Source organism: Anopheles coluzzii, chromosome 3, assembly GCF_943734685.1.
Source record: "Anopheles coluzzii chromosome 3, AcolN3, whole genome shotgun sequence".
Taxonomy (NCBI): domain Eukaryota; kingdom Metazoa; phylum Arthropoda; class Insecta; order Diptera; family Culicidae; genus Anopheles; species Anopheles coluzzii.
In genome coordinates, this window is record NC_064671.1 from 71,571,668 (window position 1) to 71,589,932 (window position 18,265).

Here is an 18,265-nt window from a genome sequence, read left to right on the forward strand (position 1 = left end):
TTGATCGTGATCGTTCAACAGCAAACAGACTGCTGCTGCTGCTGCTGCTGCTGCTGAAATCGATTCCAACAGGTGTCGAAAGCAGAAACCCAAACAAATCGCGCGATGAGTCGAAGATTAATTATCTCGCAGCAGCAGTGTGTGAGCACTCGGTGCGCAATGTACGCATGGAGGTTTATTGGGCGGACTTGCCAATGCTTAATGAGCATGGCTTAAAGCCGTAAAAATAACGTGTCAAGTTTATTTGAGTATCTAATTTAGAGGGTTTTTTTCAATTAGATTTGGATTTTGCATCCTTTCACCTCGAACCGCGAACATTATATCAATACGGCTCCAAACTGTGTCATCGATACTATTATTGTACGAGTTGTAAAATAAACAACTGCATTTAACAGAATTGCACTTCCTTTGGCGACAGTGTACTTTCTATTCTCGTTTGTTCGCTTCTTTAGGGGGGTCGTCGTCATGGTGTCTGGTGTTATAGAGGCGCATCAAACCGATTTGGACCGAGTACGAATCGCGCCGTTTGGCCTTTCTCTTTTGGCCTTCCAGCAATAAGCAAACAATTTGCAGAGTGGGCAATCAAATAAGTGCTGTATGACAAGACACATTTTGTCAACCCTCTATTAGTTTTTGATCTTTTATAAGAAAAGAGAATGTATTTGACTTTTTCTAATCGACGTGACGATTCTCTCCATTAGAAAAGCATGCAATTGTACAGAGAAATCGTATTTTAACTTCAATCGTGTTTATGCGAATATTGAAGTATGTAAATCATGAAAATATTGAAGCATTTCTGTATCTATTCTTGTATAATATTTATCTGGTTTTTACATACTTGTTGTCTATTTTGAGATTTTTATCCTTATTTATTTTGTTCCTTGATTTATTCTTTAGATCGCTTTCTGTTTCTTGTGTTCAACATTCAATTTATGTTCTTTTTTCTATTAGCATGTTTAATATTTAATAAAAGCATAACATTTTTTAGCTTCACACACATAATAAATTTTATTGTACAGGGAAATCATGATTTGTAAGTTTGCCTTTAACAATTTTTGTTCGGAAAAAGCCAGTTTAAGAAAAGCGATGGCAAAAAAACACGACAAATCCTTTATGCTTCCCCTATTCTTCTATTACGTATCTAAGCTTTTCGACCCTCGCATCCCGTAAAGCCGCAGCAGATCACAAAACATGACATGCGCCCGAGTGAGGACCGAGATAAGGCGATCCATTTTCCACGCCGAATGCGCATTTGATTCACACTACACTCCGACGGATGCGAGAGATTTCTTATCGGCATTGCATGCGCCATCGCCGACACCGTTGTCGTTTGGCCGGAGTTCGAGGCCACAGCTTATCCAAGCAGCGGAACAGAACAACCCCGTCATCGCGGTCGTGACACACCACGGGAAGAGATAAACCACACCCGTGCCAACTACAAACCCGAACGACGCCGGTGGTCTGTCACTTCCAGCCGCAAACGCTTCGCGTTGCTGCGCGTTGATTGTGCATCGATTGCAATCTTCCCAGGTGCTGCTGGGTGGCCATATTTCCAGCAACCTTCTTCCCCAAGCGTCCCACGGATTCGGCCGCCACGGTGTGCGATAAAAGTGTGCGGCTTAGAAGATCGGTGCGCTTTTAAAACGCGCGTGAAAAATGCATCCAAAAGGGCCATTTGAGAGCAAAACACACACACACACACCTCACACAACGTGGTGCAGCTAGGCTAGAACACAGGCTAGCTGTGCGACAAAGTGGCGAGCAATTTCACACCCTTTTTACGGGAAGCCGCCGCTGCCGCCGCCCGACCGCCGACAAAGCGATGGGCGGTTTCACAAATCGTGCTTGATTTTACGCTCGCACGGTGGTATCGCCGAGAGCAAAATTAGCTTTGCAGATGTAGTTGGTTAGCGGTGTTCGGTATTAATAGAGTGTACAAAAATAATGCAAAGCGAATTTCAAATAAACAGTTCAAAGAAACAATTTGTAAGCGAAAAATAAAAACACTCACTACGCACCATAAAGCCTTTTTTAATTAGCTTTTATCGCAAAACATAATTTAAATTATTTCCACAACATTAAACCGATGCTTTATAAACATTCAAATGTAAGTATGTGTGTGTGTGTGTGTGTGTGTGTGTGTGTGTGTGTGTAGGAGCAACCCATACCTTGGGGTAATTAAATTTTATCTTAAACCCAACATTTCGTATGAACCACAAAACTGCGGACCATGCACAAAATGCATTCATCCGGCAATAGTTATACCCGGCATTGTTCCATCTTCCACCTTTCTTACGGCCCTGCTCTTGGGTACGTACATGGTGCATTCTGCACGTAATTTATGCTAAACATGTGCACACATAAACATTGCCCAGTCTAATCAGTCATGCGACAATCGTGCACGCAAGACAGGTGGCTGGTCCGCGCTAGGTCCGACGTTCAAGCCGAGATCGAGCTAATGAAATCGTAAAGGGATCACCGGGGTAAGTACGTTGGCACAGGTTGGCTTATCGACTTTTTTTTCCTCCGGGTGGGACCCGGTTTTGCCGGTCTGCGGGGGCTCCGTGTGCGTGCGTGCGTGCATGGCTACCTGTGTGGGCTCGGAGGAAGCGCACGCGCTTACACACGACTCGCTGGCAGGAGGATCTGCATAAGTTAAGCGAATTATGTACGACAGGGTAGCAATGCAAAGGAGAGTTAAAACCAAACGAGAGAAATTTAACGAGCTGAAGAAAGACAGAAGACAGACAAGATGAAACGACAAACGGCTAGCACAAACCACAAAAGCAAGCAAGCAAAGGCGGGCGGTACAAGTATACCTCAGCAACGAAAAAAAACCCCGGCGAGGAAAGCAGATCAGCCGAGTGTGAATGGAAGGCTGCTCATCCCGGGATTCGAACGGCCAAGACCGGCCGAAGCCGAAGAAAAGCACATCACCCGATGTACGATCACATTACGCTGATTGCATTTCAGGCAGGCGAAATTTGGCGAACAGTGTGAGAGAGAGAGAGAACGATGGATTTTGCCATTGCTTCCCAAAGTTAGAGGCTTAACATACATGGCAAGCTCCCTGGCTTTGAGCTCAAAAGCCGATTCCGCCGCTAAACGGATCAACCATCAACGGGGCCCTGGTCAAAAGGATCAACCGAGCCGAAAAAGGACGAATGAGCGTTCTGCCAGGATTTGCGCCGGCCATTTTTCCTTCACCCGCAAGCGTGTGAACAAACGAACGAACGGACCCGGTGCGTCACCTACCGCTTACCGGTGTTTCGGGATGGACAAGGGTATTTCGATTGTTTTCCATTTCACCGTCATCTTCCCGCTCTAACCGTCGGTTTGGTTTTACACATGTAAATCTGGTTAGCCCACCACCGCCAGCCCGGTGAATGTGTGCTTATGCCCCTTTTTGCCGCGACCGTGTCCGGTATGTTTACTTTTCATTTCACTATCTCGTTTAGCATGGATTGAGCAAACAAAAAATCGCACGCATACAGCTCTCCTCGCTGGTCGAACAAAACCAATGGAATTGGATGTAGCGAAGAAAGCCCGAAAAAGAAAGAAAATTCCAGCACGCATCGGTGAAGGTGAACGAGAGCAAACCGAACCGAACGGGAAAAGCTTAAGCTTTTGCACGATATAGAGAAATAAAAGAAAACAATCAAAACTGACCGGCAGGAGCAGCGGCAGCAGCTTTGCAGCTTCCATTCATTTCATCTCGCTTCGGTGGAAATGGAGACAAAATGGTACGGAAGTTGGGCGCAAATCGGATCCCGTTCCCCGGGTGTTACCAAGGATGATCGCATTCGGGCGGCTATTTAGCACGGCACAGATCCAATATGTAAATTGATCTCTAGATTTAAGCTTGTAAAATTTTGACAGGTATCTTTCTCCAGCCTCAGGTTGACATAGGGTGATTATGAGACGCTTTAAAAGCCTTGGAAACCGATTAACACCGTGCGTTTATTCGGTGGATTACTATTACTACTATAACAATAAAAAGATTTTACATGGCGACGCAGACGAACACAAATTGAAGATATATGAACGAAGATATATCAATAATAAAGGGAAGTTTTGGTTGTAGATGTCCCGTACATCGAATTGTTATTGAAAACTACGTTTCACTTTTTTGTAAAAGTTTTGCTTATAATTTACTTTATGTGTTTATATGTTTGGTTCCTATTATGTATAAGTTAAGGCAAAGTTGTTATAGGAAAATGATTACTTATTGTAGGAAAGATAAATCTCCCCGTGTCGATCCATTAGAGATTTGAACTCACCACATATGTTATGCAAATCCAAGCGCTTTGCACGATACCAAGAAGCACGTTGTCCGGTTTGTGGTTTAAACTCGTATACTAGAGCACCAATTTGTTCCATTTATGATTTTTTTGTTCTAGCATAAAATTAAGTACGCAAAGGAGAGCTAAACATAAATTTAGTAATAAAATTTAAGATATATTTCTTACATACTTAAACAGGGACGTCAAGTGCAATATGTAACATTTTGTCTCTATTATGTAGACGCTTCGTATTCTTGAGCTGACATCCAAACGAAACCCCTCTTCCGATACAATTTCACACACACACACACACACACACACACACACACACACACACACACACACACACACACACACACACACACACACACAACATGGATGCAGATTGAACATGGGTTTAAAAATGTCCTAGCCACACCCCAGAAACAAGTTGTTGATGCGGAGCCACCGCTTAAAATAACATAAATTCTTCGAATGCATTCGTAACACTTCTAGCGCACGATGCATATCAAGGGCAGCCGAAAAGCAGGGTTGGAAAAAATGCGTCCAGCTGCCTTTTGCGAAAATAAAAAAGACCATAAAAAGTGCCGTACAAAAAAATCTCTATCACCGTCCGTCCGTTCGTCTACCACTCGCCCGTCCACTCTTTCCTCTTGCTGTCGTAACTTTTTGGTAAAACTCGCGATCGGTTTTTTTTTTCGTTTTGCATTTCATTTCCTACAACCCTTTCGCGAGGCCCGCGTTCATTAACAATGTATAAACAAAACTAATCACCAAATCCACGCCGTGGCTTCTCCCCTGCTGGGTGCAGATTTTTTCTCGTTGTTTTCTCACTTTAAAAAACCGCTGATGCCACGAACCGCCGGGGCCAGTTTGGTCAAGCGGCGAGAAGCGTACGCGGAACGCAAGAACGTTACTGCCAAAAACTGCGTACTGCAAACCTTTTAACGCAAGCGGTCAAAAGAAGCGCATAAAGTGAACGAGATGCACCAACTGGTTTTTTTTTGTTGTTCTTGCAGCCATGCTAACCCTTGCGCATGTCAATACTTTCCCAAGCAAAGGAAGAAAAAAGCGCTCCAAATTAATGCAAAAATCTGGGAAAAAGAAGGTTCAATTCCACCGAAAAAGGCTCGTTATAGCTCGTGCATGTGTGTGTGTGTGTTTGGCCAGCGCGAATTCTAGACACTGCGCCAGTCGTCGGTGTATTAAAACTGGCCCTGCACGACAAGAGAGCCACGGTTGAATCGAAATGTATTTGAAAGAAAAAACATCACCTATAAACTAAGCCATTATACAAGGTCGTAAAGGTACAGAAAGGGTTTGGCAGCGAGTGCAAAAAAAAAAGAACCAAGCCGATCCTTTTTATGGTGTATTAATTATGATCGAAGTTATGATCGAAGGAAGAAGGCTGCTTTTATTTCTTTTATAATATTTCCTGCCCAATCAAAACCGGATCGAACACCAACATAACAAAACAGGACTCTCGAGGATCATAACCGGCTGTATAGAATACAATAAACCTCTGGCTGCAATAAAAATGCATCACACGAATATGAACGCGTTATATGAAAAAAAAACTCCCTTTTAAAATATAAAATATCACACCAGCCGCCTAACCAAGGGAGATTCAAAGCATTGAAGCCATTCTTTGGGATTTTATTTTCCCCCAATTGCCCCAATACAACAGCAGACACACACCTCGTTTGGGGCAGAACGATTTGCCACGTGACGGACGGCAACAAAGCGCACACATTAACTCATTTGTCGCAATGCCAACGAGTGGCGTCGAGCAGCAGCAGCACCAACAGCAAAAAGTGCACCCGGCCACTGCAGTTTTAACTGCACACGTTCAACCCCACAAGGCAGGGGCCCTAAAGTGACAACACAACATGGGCGCAGAGTAGTAAAAAAAGAAAAAAAAACAAGGAGTTGAAATGTTTTGGTGGCACCCGACGGGAGGAAAAAACGGCAACCAAACCAAACCAACCCAAGAAACAAGAGACGAATGGGCCGATTCACAACAACCGCCGAACCGCCGAACACACGACACAACAAGCGCGACAACAGAACTCGTTGCCCACCGTTGTACCACCGTTTTCCCCCGGGCTCTTGTGACCAGTGTCCACGCACATTGGGAAATGGAAGGAGGCAGCATAAATTATGCTTTAAATATGCTAATCCCTCCCATGCATCGATCGGGTGCGGTGGTGCTTTTTTATACTCGCTTTTAACCCACCAGAGAGGATGTTGGATGCCTTCGGGAGGTTCAACTGAGTGTGTGTGTGCGTTATTATTGCTCTGTCAAGGGCTTGTTTTTATTTGCTTGTACTACCACCACCACTGCTGCTGCTGCTACAACTACACCACCGCTGCTACACTTTCTCGCAAGTATGACAATTTTTGCATGATAATTATTCATCCGCAAGCTGTCCAAGGTTCCTCAAAACCAGCGCCATGCGTCCTGTTTTACGAGTGCGGGAAGCCGATCTTAACTACCCAAACTTGTAACCGGAACGAAAGTGTTGCTTAACGTGTGCAAAAATGGCTACTTATAATGGCACGTTTTTTTAAACCCCTATACCGTCTGTACGAACCCCCTCTTCTGTTAGCTTCAAAATTGCAAGGAAACGCCGGCCCAAAACCGGACCAGCCGAGAACGATAAATGCAGACCAATAAAAAGCTAAGTACGCACACAGGGCTCCACGTATAAGTTATGGGGCCTGTTTCGTAAGCATTCATATCTCGACGGCTGGGCTGGGTTGAGAGCACACGCTGCACCGCAGCCGCGGGACACACAAGCCCGGAAAAGCTCGAACGCAGGGAGGGAAAAAGCTTTCGTCGCTGCGATGGTCAGTACCGATGCTGGCACAGACTGCTTGCCTGTTTGCTGGATAACGTTGTACATCGATTTATTGCCGAAAATCGAAAAATGTGTCTGCCCGTCCGTGCTGAGGTGGTTTCCCGTGGCTTTCCACTGTGCGGCACCTTTCGAGTTGGCTGTCGATATGGCTCGCTTGGCTGGGCTCGTTGGCTGGCTGGCGGGTAAGAAGATTTACCATTTGCACAACCGTTTGGATAATTTATAGTGCAATGTTTCTTGTGCGATTTTTTTAAACTTTTCCCCACACTCGTACACTTGTAAAGCAAACCCCTTGTGTAAGGGGCTGAAATAGGGACGATGAAAAACCACCACAGGAACAAGACAGCAAACGCAACGCAACGCTTCGTCCGAAGCCGCGTTGTTTATGTTGCAAAACGGCCCATCTCGCAGGGCACCATTAAAAATGTATGCCGGCATTTCGCGCTGGTACGGTACCGTGTACGGTTTATTTTATTTTTCTTCGAAATGTGTACGTATAGGAATAAGTCCTTCGAGAGAGGCTGGAATCATGGCAGTGAAGCTACACGTGAGGTAAAATATATCGAAGTACTTTACAAGCAAAATTGGAAACTGTTGGAGCTCGGGATGGAATGGAGGATTTTTTGTGGAGTTGAAGCATCCCAATTCCCATGCAAATGTTCAACATTAATTCTCCCAAAAAAACGATGCCCAAATGTACACTTGAACAACGGTCTTGGTTCTTGTCAGAACTTGACAAAATAAATGAACACCGCACACAGATCAAACGTCTCCATCAACGCCAGACGTACATCTTCATTTTGCGATCCCTGACAAATGTCACGCAGTTCAGATCTTCTAAATAGAAGACAAAAAAAAAACACCTCCATTGGAGCACACCAAAAGACACACACACGAAACGCTTTAAAATAAAAGAGCTTTTAGTTCTTGGGAAAAAGAACTAAAAGAAATACCATCAATCGGAAGGAAAATACCCTTACATTGACGCTGGAAGCCATTCGGCTGCTACGGGTGCATTAAATCCTGTACAAATACAAACGCGTAAATTGGCCCATCATGCCCCAACACAACATAGAGGACACCCACTATGTGTGCGTTCCATGGAAAGCATGAAAATCCTCATACAAATCTCACCACTACCAATACATCGCAGTCTTCCAACGTTTGGGGAAACGCGCGCCAGACAGAGACCATGCGTGTCTTTACCCGACCGGAATGCGCATGACCGGGAAAACATCACACCTTCCCCCCACCCGCCCCCCCCCCTCCATAGCAAGAAGGAAGGAAAATGGAGCCGGAAAGGAAAATCGACTCACCCCGGCCCGGCACTACAAGATGGAGTCGAGCGTACGGTTAAAAAGCAGCAAACTGCGGGGCGAAAATCGAATCCATCACACGCGGTTTAGGTCGTTCCGTTCCGCTTCTTCACACAGAGATGGCCTCCCCATCGTACGGGGCACACATTCAAGCACACACACACACAGACCAAAGGGATTTTCGGAAAATCGATTTCTCTCGCCCAGACACGGGAAAACAACCTTCCACATCAAACCGCGTTCGTGGAAAACGGGAAAAGCGACTCATCCGCCGTGCTTGGAAGAACGAGTTGGAAGAAGCTATTAGCGGGAAGTGCGCCCCATTTGGCCCTTACCTGTCATCGGGTGGGGTCCCTTGCCGAGGATGTAATCGTCCTTGCAGATGAACTTATTGTCGTCCAGCACGTACAGCTGCTCGCCGGTGCTGATCTGCTTCCGGCAGATGCAGCACGTGAAGCAGTTCAGATGGAACACCTTGTCGCGCGGTTTCCGCACCAGGTCCGACGGTGCGATGCCCTGCCCGCAACCGCTGCACTTGGTACCGTAGCGCCTGAAATTGAGACGGAGGAGGAGAACAAGAAGATACGGTGAGTGTTATTAGGCTTAGAAGAGCTAGAAAGCTTTAATTTTACTGTCGATTATTGTAGTAGATTAATTTAAAACGTGCTGTACTTGGCGGATAGAATGGGTGCAATGAGGTAGGCACGGCAGTGATAAACATACATGATGGCGATGCACGATTAAGCAGGCTAACAAGAACGTGATCTTATGCCATTTTCCACGCTTAAAGTTCTTACTAAAGAGACCTAAGAAAATTATCACTTTCGGTGAATTTTTGTTGTGCAGTTCAATACCTAAAAGATGTTTTCCCCCATACTTTTTGTCTAGTTCAATGAATAAATGAAATGAATGTAATAAAATTAAACAAAATGATGTTTTTTTTACATTTCACAATGTTACAATCTAGCTTTTTTATGCATTGTTGGCATGGGAAATTGTAGGACGATCCTCGAGACACGACTTCCTCGAGTTGCGACGACCCGCAGATACGACGATTTTGGTTTTGACAGTAAAAAGCTGTCATTTAGAAGAATTGTAAGTACTGTTTTTTTAACTTCTTACTGATAACCGTTACATACACATTTATGAAGATTCTTCAACTATCCAAGATTGAATAGTTATATCGTGTAAACGAATTTTGGAATAAAATTAATTCATTATCAAACATTAGGCTTTAGATAATATACACGATATCATAGATTTCGACATATTAACTTAGGTTATAAACTATATATTGACAGATACTCGACTTACACCTTGCTTTGGGACATTTTTTTAGTTCCAAATACAGTCCTCGGGGGTCACCTGTACAATTGCATACAATTGCGATCATGCTAAACAGAAGGTACCAGATATTGAGTCTGGTGCATACAGAGCTTCCCAAGAAAATGTCTCGCATATTTTTGTGTAACTCTCACCATTTTGGAGACTATTTTAAATATAGTACATTAAGCAATTTATTAAAACAACGAGAAACAATCATAAAACCGTAAAATCCTTGGAAAATCCTGAAAGTGTGGTTTCAAACTCGTTATAATCCAAGTCGTGCTAAACATAAATCTAAAACCCCTTTAATCTTCCGTTTTACTAAGTTCTCTCAATCTCTTGAAAACATCTCTCTTATCTAGCGTTTACCAAAGAAAGAGATACTTTAAAATAAATGCAGCACATTAAATCCTACTCAAAACACGTGGAATTATTGTTTAACAAATCCCTCCTCAAAATAATCCAATCTAATTAAAGCTGCCATTTTTTTATTTCCTCTCGCTTCTGCTTCCCATTAATAACTCAATCGCATAACTGCATCTGGAAAAAAAATGGTTAAAACGACAACACAAACACACGATGACACGCGCATATGCGCCACCAAAGCGGGCCCAATCGATCCGGATTTAATTGTGACATTAAAGAGGCACCCTCCCGAAGCTCCATCGAAGCTCGCGCACCCACGGCGAGTTGAGGTAGGCCGTTTGTTCTGTGCTGTTTTTTTTTTCTTCTGTCTGTCTGTCTGTGTGTGAAAACAATCGATCGCTAATCGAGTTTGATTTGGGAAATTGCGGGATGGCGGTAATGGGATGCTTTCGATTAAAGTCAGCTCCCAGCCGAGCCCAGCCTACGCACAACGGCAATAAAACAAACGAACGAGATCAAATCAAACTGCCGTTTCTTCTTGTGCTGTTTTATTTTGTGCGTGTGTGTTTTCGGGATGGGGTTAAGGCAGGCGAGATTGTAGCCGTCGCGCTGGCAAGAAACCAGTAATCCTTCCGTTCGGAAATCAACAGGCTCATACACAGCCCAAACCGATCGATCACCGGGGCTCTCGATATCAACAAAAACAATTCAAGAAAAAGACAAACAGAGAGAGAGAGAGAGAGAGAGAGAGAGATGGCTAAAAACGGGACGATGATTGAATGTGACCTCCGGCATGAAGCTGTTACACAGTGAAGCTGCCCCATTTACACAACAACAATGCCCGCGAGACGAACACGTGATGATGCGTGATCCAAACAGGGGGGGGGGGCTGCTCTGGCTGGCTGGCGCGACGAACTTGGACGAAAAATCGCACTCAATGAATCTCTTTCTCATCGTGGGCTGGTTTCCCTCCGTACAAAACAGCAACAGCAACGGCCTACTCTTAACCGCCCCAAAAAGCCTCCACGCCGGTACGCCCAAAGGGAGAAGCAGGAGCGTTTCGAAGGACAGGAAAACCGATCAATCTCGGATGCTCATCGCTGCTGCTGCTGCTTCTGCTGCTGCGACCAAGGTGCACCAAAACGGTGAGGATCAATTTTGAGACAATTTCAACGCCGACCCTTCCGTAACGCAGAAAAAAATGGCAGGGCGTTACCGACTGAAGAAAAAAAACACAACCACAACACAAAAATCCCTTCTGAGGTGCACTTTTGTGGTTTGAGGCATATTTTCCCTCTGCTGTAATGGGAAATTTTCTTCTCCATTTTTGTTTTTCGTTCCTTTTCCTCCGCTGTTTTTTGGACAATCATCACCATCATCATCCAACCAGGGGTATGATTGCATGATCGTTCGGGAGGTTTGCACAGAGAGATCCTCCTACCATGATGTTTTCCCATACCGCAGGATGCAACAAGGGACACCAAAGGAAAAAACAAGACCCAAGATAAATGCTTCGCGATCACCGCACGGGTTGATAATTATAATTTGCGCGTCTCGTCTCGAAACAAAACAAAAAAAAAGCGACAGAAACAAAACAAAATCAAGCTGATCAACTTTTTTGTTTCCCTGCTTCATTCCTGCCTTCGCGCAAGCCGTGCCGCTTATTTAGCATTTTCCATCCGTCTCGAGACCAGAGAGGGCGTCGTCGGTCTGGAGGCTCCCGAGGGCTTGACTGTTTTGCCTACCGTTTAAATGGTGGTTTTGTGCTTCTGATTGTATGTAAATCATAGCGTCATAGCCGAGCGGTGCTTCGGGCCAGATTTTGATGAGCCACTCCCACTCCCGACGCTGCGAACGGAAATCGGGATCGGGCAGGCTCCCAAAAATGTGTTTGTTTTTTGTTTGTTTTCCGTACAGCTGCTACCGGAAATCGGTAGCGTGTGGGCAGCGACTTAAAGGGGCAGCAAATCATACAAACACTCCCTTTCCCTCCCGAATTGTAACGCTTGATGCTTACCTGAAGAAATCGTTTCGACAGTACAGCTTCGATTCCCGGCTGAAGCATTTGTCGGCCAGCGGTTGGTGACACTCGCAGCACCGCACGCACGTCGCATGCCAGCCGCGCTCGAGCACGTTGAGCAGGAATTTGTCCAGGATCGGTTTGTTGCAGCCGGCGCACGGATCGCCCAGCCCGGACGGTGGCTCTCCCCGACCTGCGGGTGGACAAGGGACGGTACAGCGAAGGAGAAAAAAACGGTAAGTGAAATGGTAAACCTAAAGGTAAGGAAATGTGTTCTAAGTGGTCAGTTGATTGAACGTTCTTATACGAATAAACATAACAGCGTGAACATCGAATTGTATTTTTTATAGTTTTATGAGACACAATTGTAAATACATTGAACCCTTCATTGACTTCTTGGAGAAAAAATGATAAAAATAAAAGATGAATAAGGTCCCGCACATTCTTGTTAGAGAGTCCCGAAGCGGCAAATGCGAATAATTAGCTAGTCCCAAGAGTACTCTCTTGACTTTATTTCACATGAATTAGTTTAATGTAAAACTCTAACTGGAAAACATAATCGAACTCGGACCGAACAAATGTTTTTGAGTTAATAATGATTTTTTAACCGTCTTCCTCATAGTGTTTGATTCAGCCCCACAATTTATTGTAAAAAAATATTCAGAACATTGGGAAACGCTAAATAAATTGTGGATCGTATACAAAATGATGTGATAAACTTTCAAAACATTGTTCGGAAGCAACCAGAAAATCATGGAAATTCCTTGGAAGGTTATTTTTGTTACTAAACTACTTCATATCCGTTAGTTGATTTAATTGGTGTATAGTTTGTGAGGAATTTAATTGTTTAAACACTGTGCTACTCTGAAGAGGTGTACTGCTGGTATTTTAAAGTGATTTCTAAAGAAGTTGTTCAATAAGAAATAATTTAAACACTGCTACTAACGTAGATTATATGACAGTAACGTATTAGTCTCTACTTTAAATAAATCATCTCAAAATGTAAAGAAAGATTGACAAAAATTGGATTGCATCCTTATGAGACATTTTGGTAAAATGCTCAAATTAAAATAAAAAAAAAATCTTGATTTATCTGCCGAAAGCGAATTACAAAAGCAAATGCAAAACAAACATTTTGGCAAAATCTAAATCTTTTATTTCTTTGATTTGATGCCATTGCTGCTTTTCTCAGCTGGTACCTTGTTTCCGCAATATCCTTTTATATGCGAGAAAGAAAACATTCACCAAAAATCAACACCAACCAACCTATCACATCACACCGTCACACCTTTTCTCCTGTTTTGACAACTTTAGAAAATCCCCGCTTCCATCGCTTTCCACGAATATCTAACCAACCGATCCCTTTTTCCGGATCAGCAACAGATATCCTTTTCAGCACAGCGAAGAGCGTAGGTAATTCCCGCCGCTCCCATCGCTAACAAATGTCGACCGCACTGATCTCGGTCCGCGTATACATAAGATCAGAACAATCGTGGATCATGTTACAAGCTGGCGCCCCGTTCAAAAAAAAACAAAATTGCGTCACGAAAACCGGGGCAAACCCCGGGCGAAGCGGGAATTTTCACACATGCGTTACGGATTTGCGCACATAAAAGCGCACCGAGGACCTTCCAGATCCTTCAACTTCCAATTGCGTGTGTTTTGGGTTAGTATTTTTACAGCCGACAGTATCAGTTACCAGCCCGGGGTCCAGGTCGCCCCTTCCCGTCAAAAGTGTGGTTTGTTTTTACAGCCACTCAACCGCCAGGGCAAGCAAAGCGGCCAGAAAGGATCCGCTACTACGAGGCACGTTGATGTGTGGTTTGCTGTTGCGTTTGTTTTGGCAAAGCACCGCCACCAGAACCAGAAATTTGATACGATTTGTGTAAGCGATGGCGGATTTACGGTACCTTCCGCATTGAAAGTGATACAGTTGCTCTGCCCTAGGGATTTGGTGGAAATTGCCGATTTGTGATTTTGGGAGACGCTTTGCAATTGCAGAGATCAATCATGCCGTTCATGGTTACAAAATGGCCACCAAATGTTCGCTATGAAGCATTTTTACATTTTTATCTTAACCGAACCAAACCTTGCATTGCAAAAACTCCATCTTTCAAACTAAAAACACTTCCAGAATGTTGACAAAAAGTGTTATTTTCTCATTATCCCGTGTGACGAACATCCAATCACTTTGGGCCTAAAAATCACACTACCGACCGATTCTAATCGACGGTAGTAGACGCTGTGCAAACTGCCGGCATTCCGTATCGTTACACACACGCCCATGTTGACATAGGACTAAGTAAAACAAGCTCAAACATCCTCGTTGGGACGAGTTGTGCAACCGCCGGTGCCGGTAAAGGATTGTTATCAGGCGCAAGTGTAATGAGCTTCACCAGGGGGTTATCTATCGCAAGGAAGTGGATCGTTTGTCTAATCGAGCATAGTTTTGTTTGTGTTTAGTTTCACCGGGAGAAAGAATGGATAATGAGTTTGAGGCTATCCGAAGGATTCGCTAGGTTACGAGCTGCGTTTAATTATGCGAAAAAGCATTCAATTAAACTGGTTTCCATTGGACGGGTGTGGGATTTATCGGCTTTTATTGAATGGAATTAAATTTACCGGTTCTCTTAACCTGGTTATCATTGCGGATTAGTGTTTGGACTCAAAACAAATCTTCAAACAAGTGCCTGATCTTTTTGGTTTGTTTGCCATCAATGATTTTTAACAAAATCTAGAGAATTGTTTCACTCTTTTCGTGCTTTTGTATTTCATCTTTCTTTTTTTCTTCTATTTGGCGTAACGTCCTGCGGACATGCCGGCCTATACAGGCTTTCGAGACTTTATTAATTACCACGCAGCCGGATAGTCAATCCTTGCTACGGGGGGACGTTCCCTTCTGGGTTTGAACCCATGACGGGCATGTTATTGAGTCGTTCGAGTTGACGACTGTACCACGGTACCGCCCCGGGACGGTTTTGTATTTCATATCACTATCAATTTAAGATGAATTTGCCTCGCAACATGTCTGATGTTACTTTACCATAACAAGTTGCAACTTAAGATACATTGAAACTGTTCCAATCGCCTTAGTTTGGAACTGAATATTATTATTTTTGAACTGCAAAATTTAACAGTTTTTTTAACATTGAATTTTTGATTGGTAGTTTTGAGTTTGAAGTAAACGAAAGCCTGCAGAGCTTAACTGTTAGTTATAATTTCTTAAGAATTGCAACACTTGTCCACAATCATTCATAATCAAGCATTGAAAAATGAAAGAAATGGAGAGATTAGTATAACTAACTCAATAAATTAAGATAAAGTTTTTTCTTCTTATAATTCGAGCATAAAATTGAGAAGGCAGCAACGCAAACGCAAAAAAAAGAACAAAACAGAACCTCCAGATCAATGTTAGTCCACAAGAATAATAAATCAACCAATAGTTTACATAAAATTAGTTTAAAAAAAGTAACATAGCGATTATTCCAGTACGCACCGATATTGTGCTGGTTGTGCTGCAGTACCGAGCCGAACGCCATCAGATCCTTGGCCGGTGGTGCCCGGGCACCGATTGCTGCGTAACTGTCCCCCAGAAAGGACGCCAGCGCGACTGCCCGTGGGGGCGTTTTGGTTGCTTCCGTTAAAATTTTGAAATCCGTTTCACCGAACCGGTGAGCAGGGTGAGTGGGTGAAGGACGGAGAGACAACAATCCTTCGGGCACGCACACGGACGGTGACCGAAGGTGTCTGCGTACGTTTGTTTTAGATGTTGCGCTTGCCAGCAGGCGCACGGAGGACTGAAAGGGTAATTTTCGATTATCCCGATTGGAATTGGACAGATGCAAACAAAAACACACTATCACCACTTTGCACACCGGCACACATACGCACTCACGAAGCACTTTTGGAGCTCTTTTCCTCTCAAGCACTTGCTCAACTCTTTTTTTTTGCTAATTTTTCTCTTTCGGTGTAAATTGCATTCCGATGCGGGAAATTTCTTTCGGTCACGGGTCACTTTGATTTACTCTCTTCGCACATGTACACACACACATTCACACTGACACACTGTGTTATCCTTTCGGTGGTGTCGGTTCCCAACACACCGTGGGCACTGAAGGAATTTCCACTTTTCGGCTTTCCACACTGCCGTCGGGTGTTGGTAGAGAATGTTGGGGCACCACTGTTTTCACACCACAGTCGCGCTATTGTTAGCTGGAACTTGTTTAAACTTGCTGTTTAAACTCCATTCCCGGTTCCGTCGCCGTCCTGTCGTCGAGCTTCCTGCACAGATCCCATGGGCAACTTGGACCGATCGAGAGATGACGTTGTGTCACGCCGTGTGATTTGCACCCATTTCTTGGCCAGTGGAAAATTCTCGTTTTCGGACAAGATGATACAAACCAACAAAAAAACTCAACCCCACACACGCACACGCACACTGCCCGGCCACTACGTCACTTCAAAAATCGCGCGTCCACCACGAACGGTGTGTGTATCGAACGGTTTCTCACGCACGCCTCGCTCTGTCGAACCGCACCGAACAAGGGATAAATGTTGACTTGACTGGTTGTGGTCCGCGCTCGAAACACCCGCACCCGTTCACAAAACCCCATTACCGTGCGACCGAGACCACTAGCACACACCGACAGTTGGCAGCTCTCTTTCCCGCACACAGCGTTCCAGGCGCACCGAGCGAAAAGAAGGCGTTGCCCCTAGCAACGTGGCAAAGCGCAAGCACGAGAGCGAGCTCGCACGTGCGCGAAAGAGATGCCACTGACGCTGTTTGCTTTATCCAATCGGCGTGGACGATTTCACTCACTTGCACTGGCACATCGCACACACGCATGCACATCGCACTTTTGTCAACACCCCCCCGTGTGTAGAGGCTGCTGCCTCTAGGGGAGCGGGTGTGTATGTGTGAGTGTTTTTTTCTTTCCGCGAACGGGAGCCTGCTTTGAATAAGCGTGAATGAATTTCGATGGACGATGGCGTCGTCTTTGCCGTGGATTTTCTCCGGGCGGGAGGGGTTCCCTGGCTTATCCTTCTTTTTTTGCTACCACGCAAAGGTGTGATTCTGGGAAAACTCCTTCACCCCGCAACACTTATGGCAGGCATTTTCCACGCTGTTCATGATCGGGGAAACGCCAAAGATAGCTGTGCTGTTTCTTCACACGTTGCTGCGCTCGATTTCTCTCTCGCACTCTTTCACACCCTTGCAGAGAGTTTTCCTTCTGTTCTGTTTGATTTTTCCGCTTCACCGTTCAAATGGGGGGACGAAATATGGGGCGCCCTTTTTTTCGCAGCAGCCAGCAAAACGGCACACACAGACACACAGCCTCACCACCTTGTCACACATACACGTGTGCACCTACACGCACCTTGACGCACGCGGGAAAAAGTCATCCTCCGACCGACACGGCGCAACACTATTGATCCAGTGAACTTTGATTTTTCTTTCTACCACCTCACTTCCTCTCGCTCTCTCTCTATTATCTGTCTCTGTCTCTTTCTTCGCCCTCTAATCCTTCCACCGTAGCAAAAAAAGGGGGAAAGCCAAAGAAAGCTACCTGCTAAGAAAACTTTTCCACCCAGCCCTTGGCTTGGAATTGTATGCGCGTGGGTGGGTGTGTGTGTGTGTGTGATTCTCATGGGAGGAAAAGGAAACAAACGACGGGCCCACCGGGCGAATTTAAGGATGGATGTGCACACATTAATTATTACGTAGTTTTCGATTATTAATGGCGAGACTTTGGCCGACTGGCGTCGAGCGGATTCGGTCTTTGTCTATGCGGTATCCTCCTTCTCTCTTTCCCTAGAGCCCAGAGCGGATGAATTGTTTTCGAATTGTTGTTTCTGTTCGCACTCTGTCCTTGAAAAAATGTGGAAGGTCCCGGACGCACTTTTAGGCCGCGAAGCAGCAATATAAAAACGGGAAGTTTGCTCGTTTGATCCCAAAACGGTGGATTGGAAAAATCGATACAACACAGCCCCCATATCAGCAGCATCATCGATTTTTTATCGTGTTTTTATCGTTTTGTTTGTCGATTTTGAAACGATAAAATTGTCTCAAATATTATACTTTTTTTACAACAC

General features: G+C 44.6%; 1 protein-coding gene across 1 annotated transcript in view; it reads right to left on the reverse strand.

Moving 5' to 3' along the window:
- Nucleotides 1–17,972, reverse strand: part of LOC120957861 (LIM/homeobox protein Lhx1) — a 36,641-nt gene extending 18,669 nt beyond the window's left edge. The window contains exons 1-3 of the mRNA XM_040380279.2: nt 15,669–17,972; nt 12,170–12,365; nt 8,796–9,010 (exon numbers count right to left, since the gene is read on the reverse strand). Coding sequence (XP_040236213.2) covers nt 8,796–9,010; nt 12,170–12,365; nt 15,669–15,711 — 454 coding nt within the window. The 5' untranslated portion in view covers nt 15,712–17,972. The remainder of the gene's footprint in view (nt 1–8,795; nt 9,011–12,169; nt 12,366–15,668) is intronic.
- Between the last annotated feature and the right edge of the window lie 293 nt (nt 17,973–18,265).